Here is a 22,855-nt window from a genome sequence, read left to right as displayed (position 1 = left end):
ATCTACACACTCTCTGCTTAATCTGTTTATGAGGGATCACTCTAATTACTCCCAGCACCTTTTAGCACAAGGTGTATTCACACTGCAACCTGCCATCAAGATCTTCATATAGTGCTCTACAAGGACTCCAAATTGCAAAGCTATTAGCTCCAAGAACTGATGGCAGGCCCACCTTCCACAGCATCCATTAAGGAACTTTTAACATCCTCCATATTAAGTTTGTCTCCCATTACCATCTCTGTTTTTTAGTTTATTCACTTTGGAGCTTTTCACTTTGGAGGTTAACAAGCAGTTACTACTACTATAACATTTTGGCTGCAGCAAGAACTTGGCTCACACCATATCGTACATTTTCAGATAACCCATTTTCACTCCATATATTTCATACATTTATGTCAATGCCTCCCTACACTTTTATTAGTCAGTGTCAGGCCTGGTGATTAAGATTAAGCCATTTGTCTACCACTAGAAGTATGATAAGGACTAGGAGTCAGCGTGTTTGTCAAGTTGAATGGACTAAAATAACACAGCTAGAAAACATAAAATTACGAATATGCATCTGCCTAAAAATAATAAAATTATGCAAAAATAAACATTTTAAAAGAAAACAGCACAATACTGCTGTTTTCTTTTAAAATGAAAACAAAAAATGTATTTTTGTCTGATACTGGTATGAGACAAGATACCAAATACAAAAGTGGGACTTTCAGATAGTAACCTCGACAATATCATGCAATGTTTAGGAATCTGATTTAATTCCACACCTACTGTACCTCTGGGGTTACCCAAATAAAGAGCTCAACCAAGTAGACCTTTTTTTTGTTTATTTTGCCACTTATTTGTTTATTAGTCGATTTGTTGATTACGTCTATAAATATATCTTGTACTTTGTTTCAGGTAGTTTATGATTCTTAACTCTGCTTGATATCTAAGTGTTTATGGTATGCAATATATGAAGTATTTTGGTAAAAGTGTCCAATTTGGTCGCTGTATCATACAATGCACTTGAACCAACCCAGTGGTGCTCAGGGCATTTACCCCCTATGCTCTACAGCTAGTCCAGCATTCATGAAGCAATATAGAGACCTGCAAAACCCTAAGAAAGGCTATTCTACTACTGTCAAAACAAATGTCATGATAACAGACATATCAGCAGCTTTCTCTTCACTGTAGAGGATCCATGTGCATTTAAGCGTAAACATATGGTTTTCCGCTTTAACAAGACATCTCACCTCGTGACAGGTACGGGAAGGCTGCCGAATGGCTTAGCGATTGGTGTATACATCACACGATATGACACCACATACAGGGTACGTGGCTGATATTCTGAGCCCATTTTACCAGCTATGTGTGGCTTACCCAGCTGGAACTCTAAGAGTTAATATACAGTACATCCATTTGAATCGGTGACATACAGGAGGTTACTAGAGAAATCAGATAGTTGAATTTGTTTGTACCTGGATAGAATACTGACTGAAACATGAGACGCGAGTGGATAAAAGCGAGTGTTTTAAGGTGTTGACCAAGCATACTTCCTTTTAATGTGTTTATTAATCACATTGAAAACGCCTTTCAAAGCTGTGTCCCAAATATAATGATGGCATCAAATTACGCAAATATCAAGTGGGATTAGTCTTCTCTGTAGCTATATTTATATAAATTGTGAACACGGTATGTCAGAGTTTGACAAACCCAAGTGCCAGGTCGCCATGGTGACTAGAAATCACTTCCCAGCATGCCCGTCAAACAGGGTCCCCCTGCTCGGTAACAGGGGGTGCTAAGGCAGGTGTATGTTGTTGGATAGTGTGTGAATGTGCACAATAGTGTGGTGTTAGCATTTACAAGTGCATAGTGTTGTGTGTGTTACTGGCATGTGTGTGAGTGTATGCCAGCATATAGTGTTTGTATAGCAATGTACTGGCGTTACCATGTGTGTGCATGAGCGTATGGTGATGCATCTGAATGTAAGATGTTTGTGAGCCTATGGTGTTAGCATGTGTGTGTTACTGTATGGTGTTAGAGCATGCTATCATATGTTGGTTACAATTTATTTAGCAAGTTAATATTTATCATTTAATTATTAGCTTAATTTACTAAGAATTTAATATATTAGCTTATCAGCTTTTTAGGTGGACTCATGGATTCACTAATTTATCAGTTCTTTATTAAATGGATTATCATTAATATATATTTGTATTGATCAATAATTTTTAAAAACCTTTTCTATTATTTCTTACATATCTTTTGTGAGCTATATTTAATGGGACATATGTCTTAATTACCATTTACATAATATTTTATTATTAACGGGACTAATGATAGTGGAGCATCATTATCATGGAACAAAAATGAAACTGTCTCCTGCATTTTTTGTCTGGCTCCTAGATCCAAACCAAATTTGTCAACCCTTGAGGTAAATAAACATTTGTTCAAAGTTAGAGCAGAAAACTTCTAAATACATTTCTTCTAAATAAAAAAGTTTATACTATGCTAAAACAAATAAAGAATACTTGATTACCTATGTTTGAGTTTTTTGTGCTCAAGCTCTCCACAGAGTAAAGGACTTTTGGAAACTGCAGTGTTCCACAAAGAGGGAACTATGACATCTGTGAGGAGGGCCTCCTGAGAATACTAACTATGTCACAGAACACAGAATACATGGCCTTTGTCTCCCACAGCGCAACGAAATGGCTGGTAGGAATATTATCTTTATTTTATATAAAGCCAACAGAACAGACACTGCTGTACAATATGTTATACAGGCAATATCAAACAGTCTCAGCTGACTGTAGGGCCGTCACAACTAAGGGACAAGGCAAAAATCCAGCCATGACAACTCTCTCTGATTAGAGTTGTGAATTCATTTTACACCTTCAACTACCTTATTTTACCTTCAACTACCAACTACTGTCTACATGGCAACTGAAGACCTCAGTGTCTAGCAGGTGCCTCTGCATTCCAATAACTGTTTGTCTCCAATCACAGCCCTGACCTTCAAATTATAGTAATCAGGCAATGTGAATGGACACAAGATAATGATTTTTGTGGTTTGAAGTTTCTTTTATGTGTAAAAAATGTTTGATTGAAAAATAAATGGATATTTTAAATTTAACTCAATTCATTCTAAAATACCACCCTTCTCATTTTTTTATTCGTGTTTTGAAAATATTTCCTTTACAAGAGCCTAGTTCACCCCAGGGAAGCTGACATATTTAGCAAAATTGGCATATTAGCTTCCATGTTCTAAAATATCTTCTCAGCACATGATTACAAAGGCTGCCAGAGCTTCCATAGGAGACGTGGAACTTAAAAGAACGAGGAAATAGCATTAGTGCTTAGATAAAAAATCACTTACAATGTTGGTTTTGGAAACTGGAAAAAAATCTTTACTTCAAATGCAATTGCTGTAACTATAGCAAAAGCCTGACAAGGGAGTCAATAAAAAGAAGTCTATAGACAGGACACTGTGGCAATACTGGTGGGGACACGCTCTCTGTGGACAAACAACCCACGCACAGAAAGCTGTGCCTGGATAGCCCATAGGCTGGGCGCATTGCAGGATGCCCTCAGGCAGGGCACGAAAAGATGTGGATGAGCAAGCCAGGTGGGTACCAGAAGATCACAAACAGCAGGTCAAATCTGCAAACAGGCCACAAGAACTAACCACAGAGTTGCACGCAACTCAAAGGCATAAATGGAAGGCACAGCAGGTATTTAAGGACAAGGCTACACCCAGGTAATCAGCTTCATCTACCATAGTACATACCGTAGTCCCAGGTTCACTCAGAATGAAGGCATCTAGAGGTTAAATATATGTAAATAGATATTAGAGATAGAATGTCCAAACCCTTTGAAGTAATAACTCTTTGATCATTTTAAATTTTGCCTCGTTTATAAGTTTTCTGGAAATGCTTAATTGTCATAAACACTGATAGATTATTGCTATAGAAACCTAAAAATGTTTTTTTAAATCTGGGTTGTTCTAATATGGCAGGTTTGTTAAGGTATACTTGGACAGCACCTATGAAATAATTGTCTTCAGTAGCGTACCTAAAGGGGGGGAGGGAGGCCGTCCGCCCCGGGTGCCACTCATTAGGGGGCTGCTCGGAAGCCAGATGGCCGCCTAACAAGGGGCCGGAGCTTACCGCTGAGGAGCTCGCACACTGTCCAAGGAAACTGCACAGGTTCCAGCTCCCCCTGGGCCGGTAAACAGTTTCCTCACACAGTGCACGAGCGCCAAAGGGGTAAGCTGCAGGCTCGCGTTAGGTGGCAGTCAAGCCACATAGACGTCTGCGCGCCCTTAGTGATGCCCGGACCAGTGAAATCTGCAAGAGAGGAAAGAGAGTGCAGGAGAGTGAATGAATGAGTGAAAGAATAAATGAGTAAGTTAGTGAGGGCATATGTGGGACAGGCAGGCTGATTTGAGGGGGCAGAGGTGGGACAGGCAGGTTGATTTGGGGCAGAGGTGATACAGGCAGGCTGCTAAAGAGGCAGGGTTGGCAAAGGTAGGCTGTTTCAGGGGCAGAGGTGGCACAGGCAAGCTGGTTTGGGGGCAGAGGGGACACAGGCAGGCTGCTTCAGGAGCAGAGGTGGCACAGACAGGCTGCTTCAAGGGCAGAGGTATCACAGGCAGAAGTTCAAGGGCAGGGGTGGCACAGGCAGGCTGCAAAAGGTTTTTTTTCCAGTTGACATAAAGTAAAAAAAAAAAGTGAAATAAATATTCTTGTCAACATTAATTTTTTTTGTGTATGGGGTGGTGCCACATACAGGATCCGCCCCAGGTGCTAAATACTCTAGGTATGCCCCTGGATGTCTTTAATGATGTCACAAGGTGGCATCTGCTCATCCTATGTAGGGAGCCCTGCCACAGAATACAACATGTTATGTGGGTCCTCATCTATGTTCCATTGGTTTACAACACCAGGAATTACTTTCATGCTGCGAATATGGGTATGAGACCCTTCTCAACAATAAAGCAGGAGCAGGCACCCTTTGCCTATCCCCGCAATGAAGTAAGATTCTTCTCTGGGCATAATCACTTCTAACTCACAGATGACTCATTATGGCTGTTATCAGAGTACAATCTACACTAACAGCTGGTATGTTTTACATTGCCCATGCCCTGATCTTTATAATTGGCATTTTAACATATAACAGTATTACAAAGAGACTGCCTATGCAAGTCCTAAACTGCTAATGGCAACACTATTTTTTCAATTACAGCTGCATTTTAAACAGGCTTTTCTTTTGTGAACTGCGACTGCATTATCCTCCTAATATTAAAGTATTCCTTGTTTCTTAAGAGCTCGATAACGTGCCTCAGTTGTATAATGTTGCCATGGCAATTAGTACTTTTAAAAACAGGCATAATTATTTATTATTTTAAAGGATAGCACTGATAGTTAAAATTATACTCAGAAGGGTAACACTGCATTAATATTTCTCTACTTTTTAATGAATGTCTTTTATATTCACATTTTATGTTTACAGCTCCACTAGAAAACAAACATTAACATTAAAAAAGGGTTGGCAATACAAACAGATAATTACTAACTGAATAAATATATGGGAACTAAAACAGGCAACAGAAAATGGCGGCCTTCTAGACCTTGGTGCAGCCACAAAAAAGGGTCTTAACTCGACTTAAAGGGTTAATTTAAGGAAAATTAGATCTCTTCTTCCTGCTCCCATTCCAATCTGTGCATCATCTACTCACTTTATTTATTCTATCACTCCTATCACGCATAGTTACTGATGAAGTTGTGGATAGAAGCAGTGAAAGGTAAAAGTGTTGTCCTACGCACAGTCCTCCCGGATCCTTTCTGCTACGAATGCAAGCATTAACCCCTTTAATCCTGTACAAACTGCCACCAAACTCTTCCCACTTATGCTCATATTTTATATGACAGTTATGTTTTTCTCTAGCAGACTTTACTAACAGATTACTGTTCAGAAACTTTGGTGATGTGTATCTAAAAATATATTGTCACAGATTGGTAGCATTTTCAGTCAGCATGTTTATTTCTTTTCATACGGTGACTCATTTCACAGTGTTTGTCTAGAAAAAATAATCAGCTCTTAAGGAAGAGTTATGATTCATCACAATATTTGAGTTATTCAAAATATTTGAGTGCATCAGTGTACTTGGAACTTACTAAATGTGCACATGTCCGAAACCAACTGAACTTATACCATCCTACTAGAAAGGAAAACGGATAGGGCCGTAATAGTCAGAAAAAATTGAGTCTTTAGTCAAAGATGGTATCTTTTATTTGGCTTGAAGCAGCCAATCAGTGGCAAGGAATGCCAGACCATAGGCAGGAGGAGGGCAGTAGTAGTAACAGGACTAAAGCTTCTAGGTCACATACATGTTTTCTTTTTTTTCCTTTATATATTAAAACACTCCTTTAAGAGCGTATTAAAAAAAAAATGTAGCACCAGTTTTCAGCAAAAATGTATGTACAAATGTACACTGCTCAAAATAATAAAGGGAACACTAAGATTACACATCCTAGATCTGAATGAATGAACTAATTGTATGACATACTTCCGTCTTTACATAGTTGAATGTGCTGACAACAAAATCACACAAAAATCCTCAATGGAAATCAAATTTATCAACCCATGGAGGTCTGGATATGGAGTCACACTCAAAATCAAAATGGAAAACCACACTACAGGCTGATCCAACTTTGATGTAATGTCCTTAAAACAAGTCACAATGAGGCTCAGTAGTGTGTGTGTGGCCTCCACGTGCCCGTATGACCTCCCTACAATGCCTGGGCATGCTCCTGATGAGGTTGCGGATGGTCTACTGAGGGATGTCCTCCCAGACCTGGACTAAAGCATCCGCCAACTCCTGGACAGTCTCTGGTGCAACGTGACGTTGGTGGATGGAGTGAGACATGATGTCCCAGATGTGCTCAGTCGGATTCAGGTCTGGGGAACGGGCGGGCCAGTCCATAGCATCAATGCCTTCCTCTTGCAGGAACTGCTAACACACTCCAGCCACATGAGGTCTAGCATTGTCTTGCATTAGGAGGAACCCAGGGCCAACCGCACCAGCATATGGTCTCACAAGGGGTCTGAGGATCTAATCTCGGTACCTAATGACAGTCAGGCTACCTCTGGCAAGCACATGGAGGGCTGTGCGGCCCCCAAAGAAATGCCACCCCACACCATTACTGACCCACCGCCAAACCGGTCATGGTGGAGGTTGTTGCCCTCCTACGGCTCCTCCACGTCTCCTGATGTACTGGCCTATCTCCTGGTAGCGCTTCCATGCTCTGGCTCACAGACACAGCAAACCTTCTTGCCACAGCTCGCATTGATGTGCCATCCTGGATGAGCTGCACTACCTGAGCCACTTGTGTGGGTTGTAGACTCCGTCTCATGCTACCACTAAAGTGAAAACACCGCCAGCATTCAAAAGTGACCAAAACATCAGCCAGGAAGCATAGGAACTGAAAAGTGGTCTGTGGTCACCACCTGCAGAACCACTCCTTTATTCGGGGTGTCTTGCTAATTGCCTATAATTTCCACTTGTTGTCTGTTCCATTTGCACAACAGCATGAGAAGTTGATTGTCCATCAGTGTTGCTTCCTGTGTGGACAGTGTGATTTCACAGAAGTGTGATTGACTTCGAGTTACATTGTGTTGTTTAAGTGTTCCCTTTATTATTTTGAGCAGTGTATGTACATTGTATTATAAAAACAATAATGCAATACTGGTTAGTCTGGTTAGCTTTAAAAAAATATTCTGTTTCTCTTTTTAATCTTGCTGTTCTTGTGGGGCCACACATTTCTGACAGCATTTATATTTAGCTTGTTTCTTATTCCTTTAAGCGTCAGTAGTAAAAATGACAGATAACATGTAATTAATCCACTGAAGCATCTGTGGAGCAAATTGGCCGTAAGGTACTTTCCATATGGTTCCGAAACAATACCAAAATAAACACTCTGCTCCAAGTTGCATGTAAACAAGACGTAATTGGATGAAAGTTTGAAAAGTTGGATTTTTCTGACCCAGTAAATATATATATGTATCGAACTAACGTTATTTTTAGAAGGAAGAGATTAAACTGCTTTCAGGCCAAATTACAAATACCTGGCAACACGCTACATTTTTATCCAGCTGAGTCGTACTTATGTCGTTAGACAGCCGTTGGCCTGAAATTGCCAAGGCCACCTTATCATCTCCAGTCTGGCCCTGGTTCCACTACATCCTAATGGGTGGGGAGCAGCCCTTGATTTCATTAAATTTTAAGATAGCAAGGCATTAAAACAGGCTATTTTGTGTGTATGTGAGTTTAACTTGAAATCCCACATATTGACTGTAGACAGTCTAAACCTATGGTTCCGGGTAGCTATTACCCCATTTACTGGATCTTTCTTATGTCCTTTTCATGGCTTTTCTAAGCTATGCCTTTTGGACCAAAATTTATAGCGCACCAAGAATGATTCAGACAAATATTTTTTTTTTCTATTCTTGTTTTCAGACAACGAATTTAGCTTTCTGCCCTTTTCGGAGGGCTTTTTACATTCGGCAAATCAATTAATTGTCACTCACCCTCATTCTCATGTTCTTTCACACTCATTCACATCCTCTTACAATCTCATTCACTTTCTCTCAAACTCTCTCTTTGTCTCCCTACTTCCTTCTTCTCTTGCATCTTCTTGTTCTTCTGCCTTCTTCCTGTTTTCTTCATCTGCTGCTCAAAGAAAAGCCTTCTTTTTGCCTGCCTCTCTGTAGACAACTAGACATGGCCTCCCAGTAGAACTTCTGCAAAAGTGTGGAGCCTTTGGGAACAACCTCTCCCCGAACAGTGGAGAGGCTGTCCATAAGGCTCCGCCCTTTTCCAGAAGTCTACAGAGAGGCAAGAATAATACAGATAGATTTGCAGAGTAAGAGAGGGAAAGAAACGCTTTTCTTCCTCCACCAATCTGTCCTCTTTATTCTTGCCTCCCGCTGAACTTTGGCAAGTTCCTGTCTGCTACATGTGTGATCGGTGTGGGTTAACGCGGCTTATTATCTGTCATTACCCAATGTACAGCACTATGGAATATGATGACAGCCCCCGTGTATGAAAGAGTTTTATAATAATGGCACTTAATGCATAATCTATTGGTATGTGTAATTGGTTTTTCAAAATAACAGAAATATGTCCTTGAAAAAATGTTACAGGACCACATCATTTTCTCTGTAAAATTGCACATTGCAATATCTCATACATGGTGAGACGCATGTCCCTTTAATGGAAGATGATTTTTAAAAAGGTACAATGCTGGGCAATAGGCTGTGCTGTACACATTATCCACAGGCACCCCTGGTTAAGGAGAAATTATTCTTCTGAAATGGCTCAACATGTGTTTATAATTTAATTTAATTTGTAAGCAACATTCTGTGATTTCTCCAATATTGACTGTGTATCTTCCCTCATTCATTGACCAATGCCAAACAAACTTAACACACTTGGTATGCCAAGCTCCACGATTAATGTCAAATGCCTTATTAGATGTGGATGAACTAATCTTTTTTAAAATTTGTCTGTAACACCAACCCCAGTTCTTTGCTTTTCAATATATTATATTTTCTTTTTTTTTTTTAAATCTCTGATTGTGATTTTCATGCATATCACTGTTTATGTTTTGTAACATTTCTAGACAAAATTTCATTATGTGCTTGCTACATGACTGGGTACTTTTGATACACTGTAACTGACAGATACATTAAATATATTTAGGGACAATAAGCTTGATGCTACATGGAGCATGGAAAAGGCTGGATTCTGGTGCTGGTAAACGCGGCTCATTACTATGTGTCATTACTATGTTTCATTCATTCATTTTCATAATGCTCTCATTAATTCTTTCATATGATTTAAACCACTGCCACTGGAACTGTTTTGTGCTTCTATGCGCCAAACAGTTCCATTGACAATGGTTTAAATCATATAAAAGAATTAATGAGAGCATTATAGCAATGACACGTAATGCACATTGGTGTTCAAAGCACCCAATGCAACAGACAGGTGGACATCTGCAAAAAAAGGTGGAGGTGTCGTCATTATTCTGGTCTCCTGGTGAACTTTGGCAAATCAGCAGAGCCTCTGGGCACACGCCCTCCTTCGAATGGAGGAACGTCGTGAAGGTGTGCACTAGAGCCCTGCTTGGACTGTTTTCTTAATCCTGCTCCTGCCCAATCCCGATTAATTTTTGACCATTAGTACCCACTCCCACAACATGTGTGGCCCGCTCCCGCAACATATGTGTCCAATTCCGCCCACTCCCGCAACATATGTGTCCAATCCCGCCCACCCCTTTACCTGAACTGCAGATTTCCCGTGCTCTCCCGCAAGGCTGCCTTCGCATTCCCCGCACAGAGTGAGGTGACGTAAATTCACGTGACTCCGCTGGGTTCCTGGGCGGAACAAGAGAGCGCGAGCAACGCAAAGGCAGCCTTGCAGGAGTGCGGGGGATTACTGGGACCCGCGGGTATGTTGTCTGACCACCCGCAACACCCGAAAATCCACCCGCGCCTGTAAGGGCCCCGATGCAGGTCTCTAGTGTGCACCAAGACTCTGACAATTTGCCAAAGTTCACCAGGAGACCAGAATAATGAAGACAGATGCAGAAAGAGAATTGTTCCTACACTTCTTTTTCTCTGTGATTCTATTTACTCTGGCTTCTCTGTGGACTTCAGCAAAAGGCGCTCCACTGTTCCACCAATCAGGAGAGAGGATGAGCCCAGAGGCTCCACCCTTTTTTAGAAGTTCACCAAGAGCCATGTGCAGTTGTCCATGTAGAAGCAAAAAAAAAAACTGGAGGTCTAGTGGGAGCAGCCGGTGAACCTCCGCTGGTGGCTTGCACTTTCGCTAGAGCTTCTATGACTGAGCACCGGAATGTCCTGTGTCGCCGGTGCTCCATCATAGAAGCCCCAGCGGAAGTGGAGGGCAGAAGCTGAGACTCTCTGTGCACATCGCACAGACGCCCACCGGCTGCCAGAAAGGAGAATCCAGGTCCCATCTTAGTGTTATAAACTGAACTCTATTTGAGGTCGGATTATAGAATGATGGGTATTTTTCAGAGCATTTGCTCTGAAAAGACCCTCATTTTATAGTCAATAAAATTGATTCAACTAATCCATTAGTTGTTGCAGCCGTATTAAAGATTATAACTACCAGCAAGAATGAGTCTAGTGACTGAAATCAAATCCACCCTGAAATTCAGTGTTCATTAGCCAGACTATGGGATTGGTACCAGTTTAAGATAATGTTAGAAGTGCCACATGTGAAGTCAAAGTATTGTTTCAGATAAAGATACTTTTTGCTAATTTTGCAACAAGTTGTGGCTTGCATATTGACGCCATTTGCAGAATAGATATTTGCATGATCACGTCGCACTCTGTGTTGAACATCACAAACGCTGTTTTGTTCTTATCTCCAAGAGGCTTCCAGGTCACTAGAACTAGCTTCCATAAACAGCAGAGGATCATGAGTAGGTGACTACTCGCGTGAACCATGCAAATAAATTATAAAGTTAATATTTATGAGACTTTTTGGAACAAATATTACATACATATTTTATCAACCAAAGGACAATGCCAAAAGCAGGGTGAGAGTTCTGTTTCACCACAGACAAATGTTGATGAAAAGATGCAAAACCAGCCATGCCAGTTTTGCCTCGATATTAATCCTACCAGTTGGTCCTGTATATTAAGTGCAGGTTACTAGGCCTTAGTTGATATAAAGATATCGATAAAGCATCCCACAACACCACAAAAAGCACTAGCAAGCATGTTGGATAATGTTGAATAAGCTGACAATCAATCTTTGAATTACTGTACTATGTTTACAGTAAGTTGAATAGTCCATCGCTCTTGGTAGCTACTCAATACCTAGTGAAATAGAAAGGACTTGCTCACATTACAAGCAAGAAAATAAACTAAATGATTACAGACTTCTTCTCTGACCTCTTTTAATTTATTGTGCCCCCAAAAACCAGCATCAGCACATAACGATCATATGTTCATTTTCAACCACATAGTTGACAGCTGTCTCTATGTCAGTCCCAACAATAAGATGCCTTTATGACCAGAGTCTGCAATCTCTGCGGTATAGTGCATACTCAAGTAATAAACCTGAATGCAACCACGTGGATATAGAGCCCAAGATTAATTTTAAACTTTAATGTTGCGCAATCAAGAACGCGACATCACTATTACTATTTTTGATACCGACCCACTTTGAGTGCACTCTGATTTAGCCTGTGACATATGGGTGTGCATCACTTATGTTATCTGTTTGCTGAATCTATTCCCAAAGCAGATATTTTTTTCCCCAGGACCAGGTGAACACTTTAACGGTACAGTTGCTGGGTGACAGAATGAGTTTGAGTGTTTACTGCTATATTTTATAACTCAATAAACAAAATGTACGTAGCAAGTAATGAAGCAGCCATAGTTTACACAATATAAGGTTAAATATATGCTAACTCACTATTTGCATAAGAAAATATAGAACCGGAACAGAGCTTTTAACCAATAAACGCTTCCTTGTGCTTAATGTCACACACAGAACAGGAAGGCTGATAACATGAATCAAGAAGCCTGCTGACAGCCACAGGGAACACATGGAATCCAAGTACAATATTTGTGACTTACAAGGTACAAGTTCAAATAGCAGCTGAAATAATCCTCATTAATCATAGGGTAAATCATTGAACTGACCTGCAGCCTTACTAATAAAGCAAACATAGTTACTTATACTTATTTATTACAATATGTACATTCATAAGTCAACACCTTTTACTTTTCTAACCATAGAAAAATGCTCTTCTTTTAATATGTTGTTCAGTATTCTACCATAGTTTATATTCCCCACATTAAAAGCAAGGGATGGGAAATGCTTAACATTCTTCATACCGTTCAATACTACACTCATAATACTCCCAATGGCAGCTAATCCCTATCTAAATGCATTGATTGCTGGATGAAGAGTTTTCCATTTTTCTAAACGCACTCCTTTATAGAACATAGCTTTTGGTTTTTTTTTTACTCCTAGATCAGCTTTGTAACTGTTTACCAACAAGCCATCCCCTAACAGGCTGTGTCTACAGTTTAGAAGCCACTGTTTGATCGAGCTGCTATGGTCTTCCCCTTGACTTCGAAGTGCAGTCAATGTGGACTCATATGCGTTTTAACTTGATTGGGAAAGTTGACATAACAAAGTTGGAGGTAAATTTACCCCACTTTCAACTGTGCCAAATTCAGTGTACATGTTAGTGAACTCAAAAAGATCATGTGGCAATTTATGGCCTTAAGGAACCTAATTCTTCTATGTGGACAGTTCTGGTGAATGACACATATAGTCTTATCGCAGATGGGGATAAGAGGAGACTCAATTTCTTCTTATAGGAATTCTACAGATAATGTTGTGATGGACACAAACAAGACTGAACATATATGAAGGACAGGAGCACAGACGTATCTTTTTAAGAAATTGCCTACATTATTCAGTTTGCGAATACACGCACACACATACACATGCTCGCACTCATGTGCATCCATATACTATAGAACAGCAGCGCCCAGCAATCCATTTTTTTGTCACTTTTCCAGTAATTCTCTTGTTCAGATTCATAAACATATTTATACTGGTAGCCATGTTTTCCAACAGTTCGTTGTGCGTAGTTTGCACTATGTGTTGTCAGTCAGTGATAAGTGTAAAGTCTTGTATGATATGCGGAAGGAAAACTGACAAACGGGAGATAACAGTGTCTAACACTAGGGAAGTGTTTTCTAATTTAAGAGGAACTATCTAACTGGTAGTTTCTCCTGTAGGAACAGCAAAGTTAACCCTACATATGTATAATAAAATCCAAGGTAAGTCTGTGCGAAAATCTGTTAATTTAATTATGAATAATGCAAAGTTTACTTTGTAAGTCAAACTGTTTCAACTCACCGGAAAAAGCTCTGGTACAGTTAATATGAACTTTATTGATAGAAACTTTACATTTTTTTTAGGTATTTTATTTTGGGCATTTTATGTAATTGTATTTTAGGTATTTTATTTTAGGGTTTTGGTTTTTTTTTAAGTAAACCTGTCCTGGTTAGACAGCCAGGGTCAGAATATATGCATTAGAGAGACTACTCAAGACACATAATTTCATTGTGAGTTATTTGGTACTAGAAATTACGATAGATTTTCTAGTCAATAGCACTTAGTTAATTACTCGGGTAATTTAGTATTATTATTATGGAACACCTGATTAGACATATATAGAAAATATTTACTTTACCTTTTTATTTCAGCAACACATTATAACTTCTTACTGCTTGTAGAAGTTTTTTTTTGTTTTTTTTTTCTTTAAAGTCAGAGAAAAAAAGAAACATGTGCAACTCTCCCCAGGAAATGCATACTTTATCTAATTTGTCTGGCACAGACAAGATGCTTTATCTGCACAGCAATAACCTTATATATAATTCATGTCCAAATGCCTGCCTGCATTTTATAACATCTCACCAGTGTTTTTGCTCATTTGTTTATGATTTAGCTGCATTGCTTATATATATCAACATCGTTAATAATGATTTATGGGAAACAGCAACATTAAAGCCAGGTGTTTAGGATAGGCAACCATTCCATCTTCAGTTGATATGGACTATGATTCCCATCAGGCAGCTGAGTTGTAAATCAAGCATATAATGTATAAACCTTGTTAGTAATTTAAACTATTTACTGCCTAGGTCCTGATACGTAATACAATTTAGTTCAGTGGAATTGTATAAAGAATAACTGTTCCTGTTGCATTGGCAATAAAATTCAAACTAAAAGTCAACTACTGAGAAGCAATGGCCAACTCATAATATTAAACTCGCTGTGCGCTACTCATTGGAAAGATGTACCCAAGTGTTGTTTTATTATTATTTATTATTATAATTATTATATTTCACCAGTGTCATTATTATCTTTTCTTCAGATGCTATTAATAGTATTACTATATTTTACTCAAGTGTCATTATTATTATTATTACTATTATTATTATTCTCAGATTTTGACCCAAGTGTCATTATTATAATTAATATAATAAAGTATTATTATTATTATATTTTTTACCCAAGTGTTGTAATTATTATTTATTATCTTTTACCCAAGTGTTGTCGTTATTATTATCTTTTATTTACATAAAACAATTTACTCAGCGCTTCTTCCAGTCCATACATTGAAAGGGTATGACAAACTAGAACTGACAGACTTAGAGGAACTGAGAACAGATCCAGGACATCCATCACTCTAGGAGTACTTAAGTACATTAATACACAAGGAAAACAAACTGGAAGGAATGCTCTCTGTGAAGGGGATGCCCTCCAGTGTATCCAAGTGACCCATGGGTGCCAAAGGTGTGTGCAATCTATCTGTCCAGGTACTGACTTGGGGCTAGCAGGCCTGTTAGGATAAGGTTGCCAGTTATGGTCACACAGCAGTCACAATAGGTAGATGAATACAAAGTAGCGATCCCTGGGATTTCTGGGTGGGTTACCTGTTCTGCCAGCCCTGGATGAGGTTGGTGTACTTGTTCAGCGACCCCTCTATGACTTGTCTTTGCTGCTGCAGCTCCCTGCCTCCCTTGCTCGCCTGTGCTGCTCCCCCATCCAGCTTCCCAGCCGCTGCCACAGCCTGATGCTGCTGCTGCTGCTGCTGCAGACCTCGCACGGATCCCGAGCCTAACCCACGGCTGGCAGAGGACGGAGAGGACCCCGCCGAGGTGGCCCTGCTGCTGCTCCGGCTGCTACTGTTACTGCTGCCTCCTCCACTCTGCTGCTGCTGCTGCTGCTGAGACGCCTTCTCCATGGCCCTGCTGGATACAGTAGGCTCTGTGCCCTTAACAGCCCAGCAGAAGACTCGTGCACAATAAACTACAGGTTCCTCCCTCTTTAACCCTAGTTTGCCGGATCGTTGCAAAGAGTTTGCCTTTTTTTTTTTTTAGCTTCCTGGTGTGGGCTCTTCTTCCAGCATCGCCTCCATGATATGCGATCCCCATAGACACATATAGCACCGTGTCAGCTGCTGATCACTGGCAGTGCCTCCAGGCACATGGCATCCCTCCCCTGCCAGTCCCACCAAGATCCCTGGATGGAAAGTATTCTCTGCTGCCAGAACTGAATTTGCTGATGTGTATCTGAGTGGGGATTTTCCTCCACCCTGTTCCAGTACAGCACCAGCACCACCTCCAGCTACACACCTCCTCCTGACCATCCCACCAGGATGTGTACTGGGACTGTCCCATGCAAGAGTCCTCTCTGCCCCTTCCCTCTCTTCTCACTAAAGCTTCATTCAAAGCACACTTTTTAAGACCTGTGTTCTCTCTTTTTTAGTTTCTCAATATGTTTTGAGCAATTTAAATAGTTATGATTATTTTATTTTTTTAGAATTGGCAGGAGAGGCATATGGCAGTTTTGTAAGACTTTATAGGATTTGGTTTTGGCTTTGAACAGTCAATCAGCTGCAAAAATTATTGGACCTCGGAGGAGACGGGCCGCTGCAGCTCCAGAGCTGCAACTTCCACCATAAATGTTTTATAAAGAACACATTTTAAAGTATTCAGAGTACTTTAACCCCTTGCTGACGGAGGACTTAATAGGACGACTCCAAATCCCGCCAGCTGGCTTCGATTTTTTGGGGGGGACATCCCCTTCCAGTGATGTCAACAGAGATCCCCTGTTGGGGAGACTAAAGGGGGTGCTGCTGGTCACTGTTAGGACCCCAGAATACCAAATTTGAAAATGTTACTGTTTTGAAAGTAAAATGCAAATATTTTCACTATAACTGCCAAAATAAATGAACATTCTGGGAATTTGTGTACAAGGTTTTTTTCAAAATGTTAAATTTTTTAATACTTTTTAAATAGTAAATTATGGATTATATAGATGAATATGGTTTTAAAACCCTGCCCTATTTGTTGCGAAAAATATAATGTATAATTTGTGTGGGTACACAAATGAGAAAGTGGGAAATTGTTGAACAAGGGCATGGCAAAAAATGTAGAAAATGCTGTCATCCACAAGTGTAAAAATGCCTTTGTCCTGAAGGGGTTAAAATGTGTTCTTCTTTGGCGTAGCCTCCCACTGAGTGTAGGTAACGATATATATGTTAGAATGTATTGATTAATAATTATGCAGCACTTTCTATTAAGCACTGCATACCTCTCAATATCTAGTTTTAAGGGCGTGGCTAGAGGCATAGCCAGAAGTGACCCATATCTAATCCCTTCCTGGCCGTCGGCACCCCAAGTAAATGCTCACAAGCAATTACACATCCATGCTCACATACCTACACGCAATTACACATCCATTATCACACACCCACACACAATTACACATCCATGCTCACATATACACAATTAGACATCCATGCTAACAATCATATACATACAAACATCCCTACCCACGTTAACCTCTTACGGCTCCTGCAGCTTCCTCAGGCCCCGTAGCAGCGACCGTGTAATTACGCCAGCGTGTCTGGGTATGTTAGTGTGTGGGTCTGGATATGTTAGTGTGTGTATGAGTATGTTAGTATGTGTGGGGAGGGGTATGTCAGATCTTAGCCTGTGTTTGGGTATGTTAGTGAAAGTGTGTGTCAGTGTGGAGGTATTTTACTGTGTAAACGTGTCTTTGTGTATGTTAGTGTAATGAAAGAAGTATTAAGATCCCTTATGGCGTACATAGGGAGCTCAGCGAGAACAGTTGGGGATAGATGTTCCGAAAAATGGTCAGGAACCTGGAACAGCATCCAAATTCGAATAACAAAACAGAAGGCAATTAATTAACCAAAATAGCACTCGACCTGCACAGGAGTGAGCGTTAAACCAACTAAGGGTAATCGGCAAATGAAGATTCCATGTTGAAATAGGCAGTCCAGTTCTGGGGATCCCCAGTAGTGGATGGTAAATTTGGTAACAGTATGTGTGTGTGTGTCTGTCTGGGTATGTTACCAGACGTGTCTGGTTGTGTTAGTTTGAGTATCTGGGTAAATGGGCAGTGAATGCGGTAAATGTTCAAGTAAGTAATTGATGCCTGTGCTTTCAAAATGTCCCTGGATTTTTTTCCCAAATGTTGGCAACTATGCATTCCCATCCCAAGTTGAACTAACCGTGTTTTAAGATTTTTTTCACTGGCCTGGGGTAGCAGCTGCCCCCCCCCCCCAGGTTTGCTTCCCTCTGGTACACATTTACCTGAATATGGTGACTAGGTAGTCTTTTTACCTGGTTTGCATGAAAACAATCAAAATAAATCAATTAATATAGAACTAAAGGAAACCTGCAGTCTATTTATGATTTTTGGGGTCCAATAAAGAAAGTAATTTTAAGGATCCATTTGGTGAAAAGCCCCATGCAGACAAGTTGTTAGCAGCATAAATGGCAGAATAATTTGCTATATACCAATAATGTTTAATAGTAGCAATATAACCAAAGAAAACTAATATTAATTAAAGCAGAGACCCATGTAAGGTGAATATTTTCTAATTCAAGCAACATTGCTTTTCATTTCAGTTTAAATTGAGGGTTAACCTGAAGTAATGCTACAGATGAGACTTGTTTACCAACCGAGAAGGAATTGGCTCGGAACATAAGGCTCCAAGAACGGAAAAATAATACTTGGAAGTACTGCACAAACCTGGTTTAGATTGTCGCGTCAGCTCCTTGTGGTTGTTAACAAGTCACCAAAGCACAACATAATTGGACTGTAAACACTAGACTTCAGAGACCAATGTGCCTGACAAACGCCATGTAAATTCTAGCATACTGAGGGTTATCTAGGAAAACTGTGTCAGATCCACATTTATCTGTACTGGTCCCTTGGGTTAGATTTAGTTAATGCTTAACGATAGAGAGTAAAACTTCTTGTTAAAAAAAATACTGAGTTACTCGGCATCCAAGTAGTCATTTTGGTATGACTAAAAAATTCTATAGTGTTGCGCAGGAATATTTATGCCAATTTAGAAAGCAAATATAAAGTGATTATATATAATACAAACAATATATATAAAAAAAGTGTAATAAATAATAAAGAAATAATACTTATATTTTTCGTCTCTGTGTTCTGTTTTTTTCAATTTTTCAGTTGTGATTTTTGTTCCAGTGTTTTAGCATATGTAAGAAAAAAAGGATAACAAAAACATAGTGTTTTCCGTAAAACAGTAAATCTGTATCAGATGTTTTAAATGCGGTATCCCACTCACATTGATAAGAGCATTATAGTTTGCTCTAACTTGCTGGACATAAATTGAACAGTTCCACCCGCCAAAAGGATTATATGGGCTTCCAAAGCTCCTTCCCGAAGAAAACAATTATCGGTCCACACGATAACGCCACAGAACAAAAGCCAATTATCGGTCCACACGATAACACCACGTAACGAAGCAAAGAGGCAGAAGGTAAGGTATATAAATATTTAATTCCTTAACAAACAAAAGTGCGGTATGCTCACATTTAGGATTTCTTTCTCGGATCTCTCTCTCCAAGCGGACAACTTCCGGGTGTAGCAGAATAATGAAATCGGCACGCAGACGCGTTTCGCCTTAATCAGGCTTTCTCAATGGTGTTCCGACTTGGTTAATTGTCTCTAATCTAATTCAGGTTATGTGTGGTATCAATAATAATAATTGATACACGGGGAGAAGTATTTACTTCTCGAAGACAAAGCATATGCTACTGGATAATGCGTCAAAGGAAAATCACCCGTTATAAAGCTTGATGTGCAATTATTTTTTTAAACATATTCAGTAAATACGTGTGCCTGTTCGCCTTCTATAATTTAGCAGGCAATACAAAGGTCACACCTTTACTTCCGGGTGAAAAATGAGGATACGTGCCAGCACTAGACACTGGCACGTGCCAGCACTTAACAGTTCATACAAAAACACACATATTAATACCACATTTACACCACCATTATACTTAAAAAAAAGTACATCTTAAGATTTTTCCGAACATATACAAATTAACATAACAGACCATTGTCACACAATACAAATATTGTTAATAATATAAATAAGATAAAGGGCAACATAATATAATCTTTTTGCATTTTGATTATATTATATAAGAATTTTATTTAATATGTTATTTTATTATTTTCTCATGTTTCCAGGGATCTGAAACTTTCTTTCAATTTCTTGACTAATTCTTGATTGTACTGTTTCTGCTTTGTCATACCTCTATCCATGCCAAATGGAAATATTATTTGTTCACTTGGCACAAAGATAGACAAAATAACACAATATACTTGTTATTGAGGCTTACAGCCAGGTGTAATTTGCAAAAAAAAACACCAACTCAAATATACACCCTCTACATTCGTAGGTCTTACCGGTAATGAGTTGCTGACTTCTATCTCGAGGAAGTAAGCAAGGGGAGATCCTGGAGACTTCAAAAAGTACAATCAAGTATTAGACTACCTTTAAAAGCTTGTGAAGGGCAAGTCCCCATTTGTTACCATCTTACATTTTTTGCACACATATAAAATGACATAGTTAAAATCTAAATTAAATTTAAGATTGATCCTAACCTGTAAGGGTGGTCATGTTCCAAAATACAAAGTAAATTATTTGATTGCATCAACTACCACAGACATACATAGTAGCTTTAACAACCCTCTCAAAGCACTACTCATAAGAAGTAGGATAAGAAAGGTCAATATTCTGGGCATGTGTCATCATATGTGTACCAATGAGGGTTTTGTTTTTTGACAAGTAAGTACACCAAGCACCATTGCACTCTTCCAGGCCTTTTAGAATGGAAAGCTGGAGGGCTGGGGCCTGAATGGCACCTCTTTTTAGTTTCGGGTCACACAATTCTGTTTTGTTTTCCACACTGTGCATGTGTGACTATGAATTACTTTTGTTGATTGAAAGAATTTGATTCAAGTCACTGATTTTCTGTACAATGAAAATGACCATGGTGGAACCAGATCCCTTGAAGATTAGCTCAAACAAGAACAGGGAATGCTAGATTTGTACTCAGGAGCATCTCAAATTTTTGTTGGCTTCCTGGAGGGGGAGGGTTGTATCTTTTGGCTGCCACCCCTCCCTAAAGACTTCAGTGCCCTTTGGGGGTCCTAGAAGATCCAACCCACCTTAGTCTTTACCAGGAGAAAAGTGGGGAGTGCAGTCCCAAAAAGAAGAAGAATGCAGATTCAGCCCTGCCACATTTGGAGCGCTTTTTTTTTTTTACAAAATGAAAGGGAAGTACGAGGTACTTCAAGCTCCTTCAAAAAGTGTATAACATGATGATGTAAATAACAATAGATTACATCACATCAATGTATCAAATGACATGGTCCAATTGACAAATGCTATGCCTGTATATGCCTGATGCTGTGGAGACGCTGTGGAGAGGAATTTCCTCACCTACCACTCTATTTTGTAGGGACTTTTTCCAGGAACTTACACGGAGGGTGCTATTGAAGAATCACAGATTATCACAAACTGATCCTCAACTTGCTTAAAGACTACTCTATCTTTGAAAGTCTTGAGGAGTAGGACCAATCCCCAATCTCCTGTTCCCTGCAGACTCTTGCAATATCCCTTTCCACCTATCTCCACCCTTCCATCATGCCACAATATCAGTTTATTTTGAGCCCCTTTTAATGGTACCTCCCTTAAGCTAGATGGTCCATGTGTGGGCTGCCATGTTTTTGCGTCCCTTGAATTACCTTCTGTTTTTGCTGTTGTCATGATTACTGTTGCATTTTTGTTTTTCACATCAATGGATGAGTGTTGGTGCTAGAAAGTAAAGGTTGAGTATCCCTTATCCGAAATGCTTGGGACCAGTATTTCAGATAAGGGATAATTTGGGGTAATTCTCACCTGCGTCTCTTCGTTGTTCAGGCTTTTCCTCATGGACCGAGAGCGCTTCCTGTCCTTTGTCCAGGCTTACCCAGAGCACATCCAGTCTGGAAAAGGGGAGCAAAAGTGCTCCGGGAAGCCTGAACAACAGACCAGAATAGATCTGGGACGGCGGGGAGAAGCCTAAACAACGGTTGCAGACAGAAGGAAGAAGCTGAAAAAGAGGCAGGGAAAGGATCCACTGACTACAAGAAGGATCAGACAACTCTCTCCTGTTTCCCCCTCCCCTCAGTCCTGAGTATCCCTCATCTGAATGTCTTTTATCTGAAAAAAAAATAGTTTTTGGATCATTTCAGAGAAGGGATTTTCGGGTAAGGTATACTATTTTTATTAATACACTGGACATACGTGTTACACATGTTACGCTGTCAATGTTTGTGATCGTTGCTGCATTGCCACATATATGATACAAATGTTCTGTCTTTGCATAAACAAGCATATCAGACTGTCAGGAACAATAACCGGGAAGGATAAGTCAATAGGGAAACTGAGCTCAATATGCAGGCAGAGGCGCTTAGTAGACAAGGCCCAGACGGAGTCAGGATAAGCCACGATACGGTACACGAGCGGGCAGTGAGGTACAGAAGGGTCAGGCAGAATCACAATCAGGACACGAGCCGAGGTATGGTACACGAGCAGGCAACAAGGTACAGAAGGGTCAGGCAGAATCGTAGTCAAAGGAAAGCCAGGTAGGTAACCAGAAAAATCACGAGCCATTTAGTAGATAAGGGTCAGGCAGGAGCGTGGCCAAAGGAAAGCCAGGTAGGTACACGGTAAATCGCTAGGAAGACGCACTCAGGAAGCACAATAACTGAGCACTTAAACTTGCTGCTCGGGGGAAGCTCCGCCCCCGAGTGGGAAGCTACAGTGGCGAATTCCCGCGAACAGTGACAGCCCCCTTTACGAGGACCAGGGCGATCGGGATGCTGTCGGTGAAAGGAAGAAACCAG

General features: G+C 40.1%; 1 protein-coding gene across 1 annotated transcript in view; it reads right to left on the bottom strand.

Annotated features, from left to right (window-relative positions):
• LOC149300749 (oxysterol-binding protein-related protein 10-like) overlaps positions 1-21,899 on the bottom strand; it is a 132,940-nt gene extending 111,041 nt beyond the window's left edge. Inside the window, 4 exon segments of the mRNA XM_089484789.1 lie at positions 15,541-15,816; positions 15,818-15,881; positions 21,713-21,782; positions 21,867-21,899. Of these exon segments, the coding sequence (XP_089340915.1) occupies positions 15,541-15,816; positions 15,818-15,881; positions 21,713-21,782; positions 21,867-21,899 (443 nt within the window).
• Between the last annotated feature and the right edge of the window lie 956 nt (positions 21,900-22,855).

This window comes from Sceloporus occidentalis, unplaced genomic scaffold (assembly GCF_023333645.1).
Source record: "Sceloporus occidentalis isolate IW3139 unplaced genomic scaffold, rSceOcc1.0.p SCAF_23, whole genome shotgun sequence".
Taxonomy (NCBI): Eukaryota; Metazoa; Chordata; class Lepidosauria; order Squamata; family Phrynosomatidae; genus Sceloporus; species Sceloporus occidentalis.
Note: the sequence above shows the minus strand (reverse complement) of the source record. Positions and strands in the feature narration are given on the sequence as shown.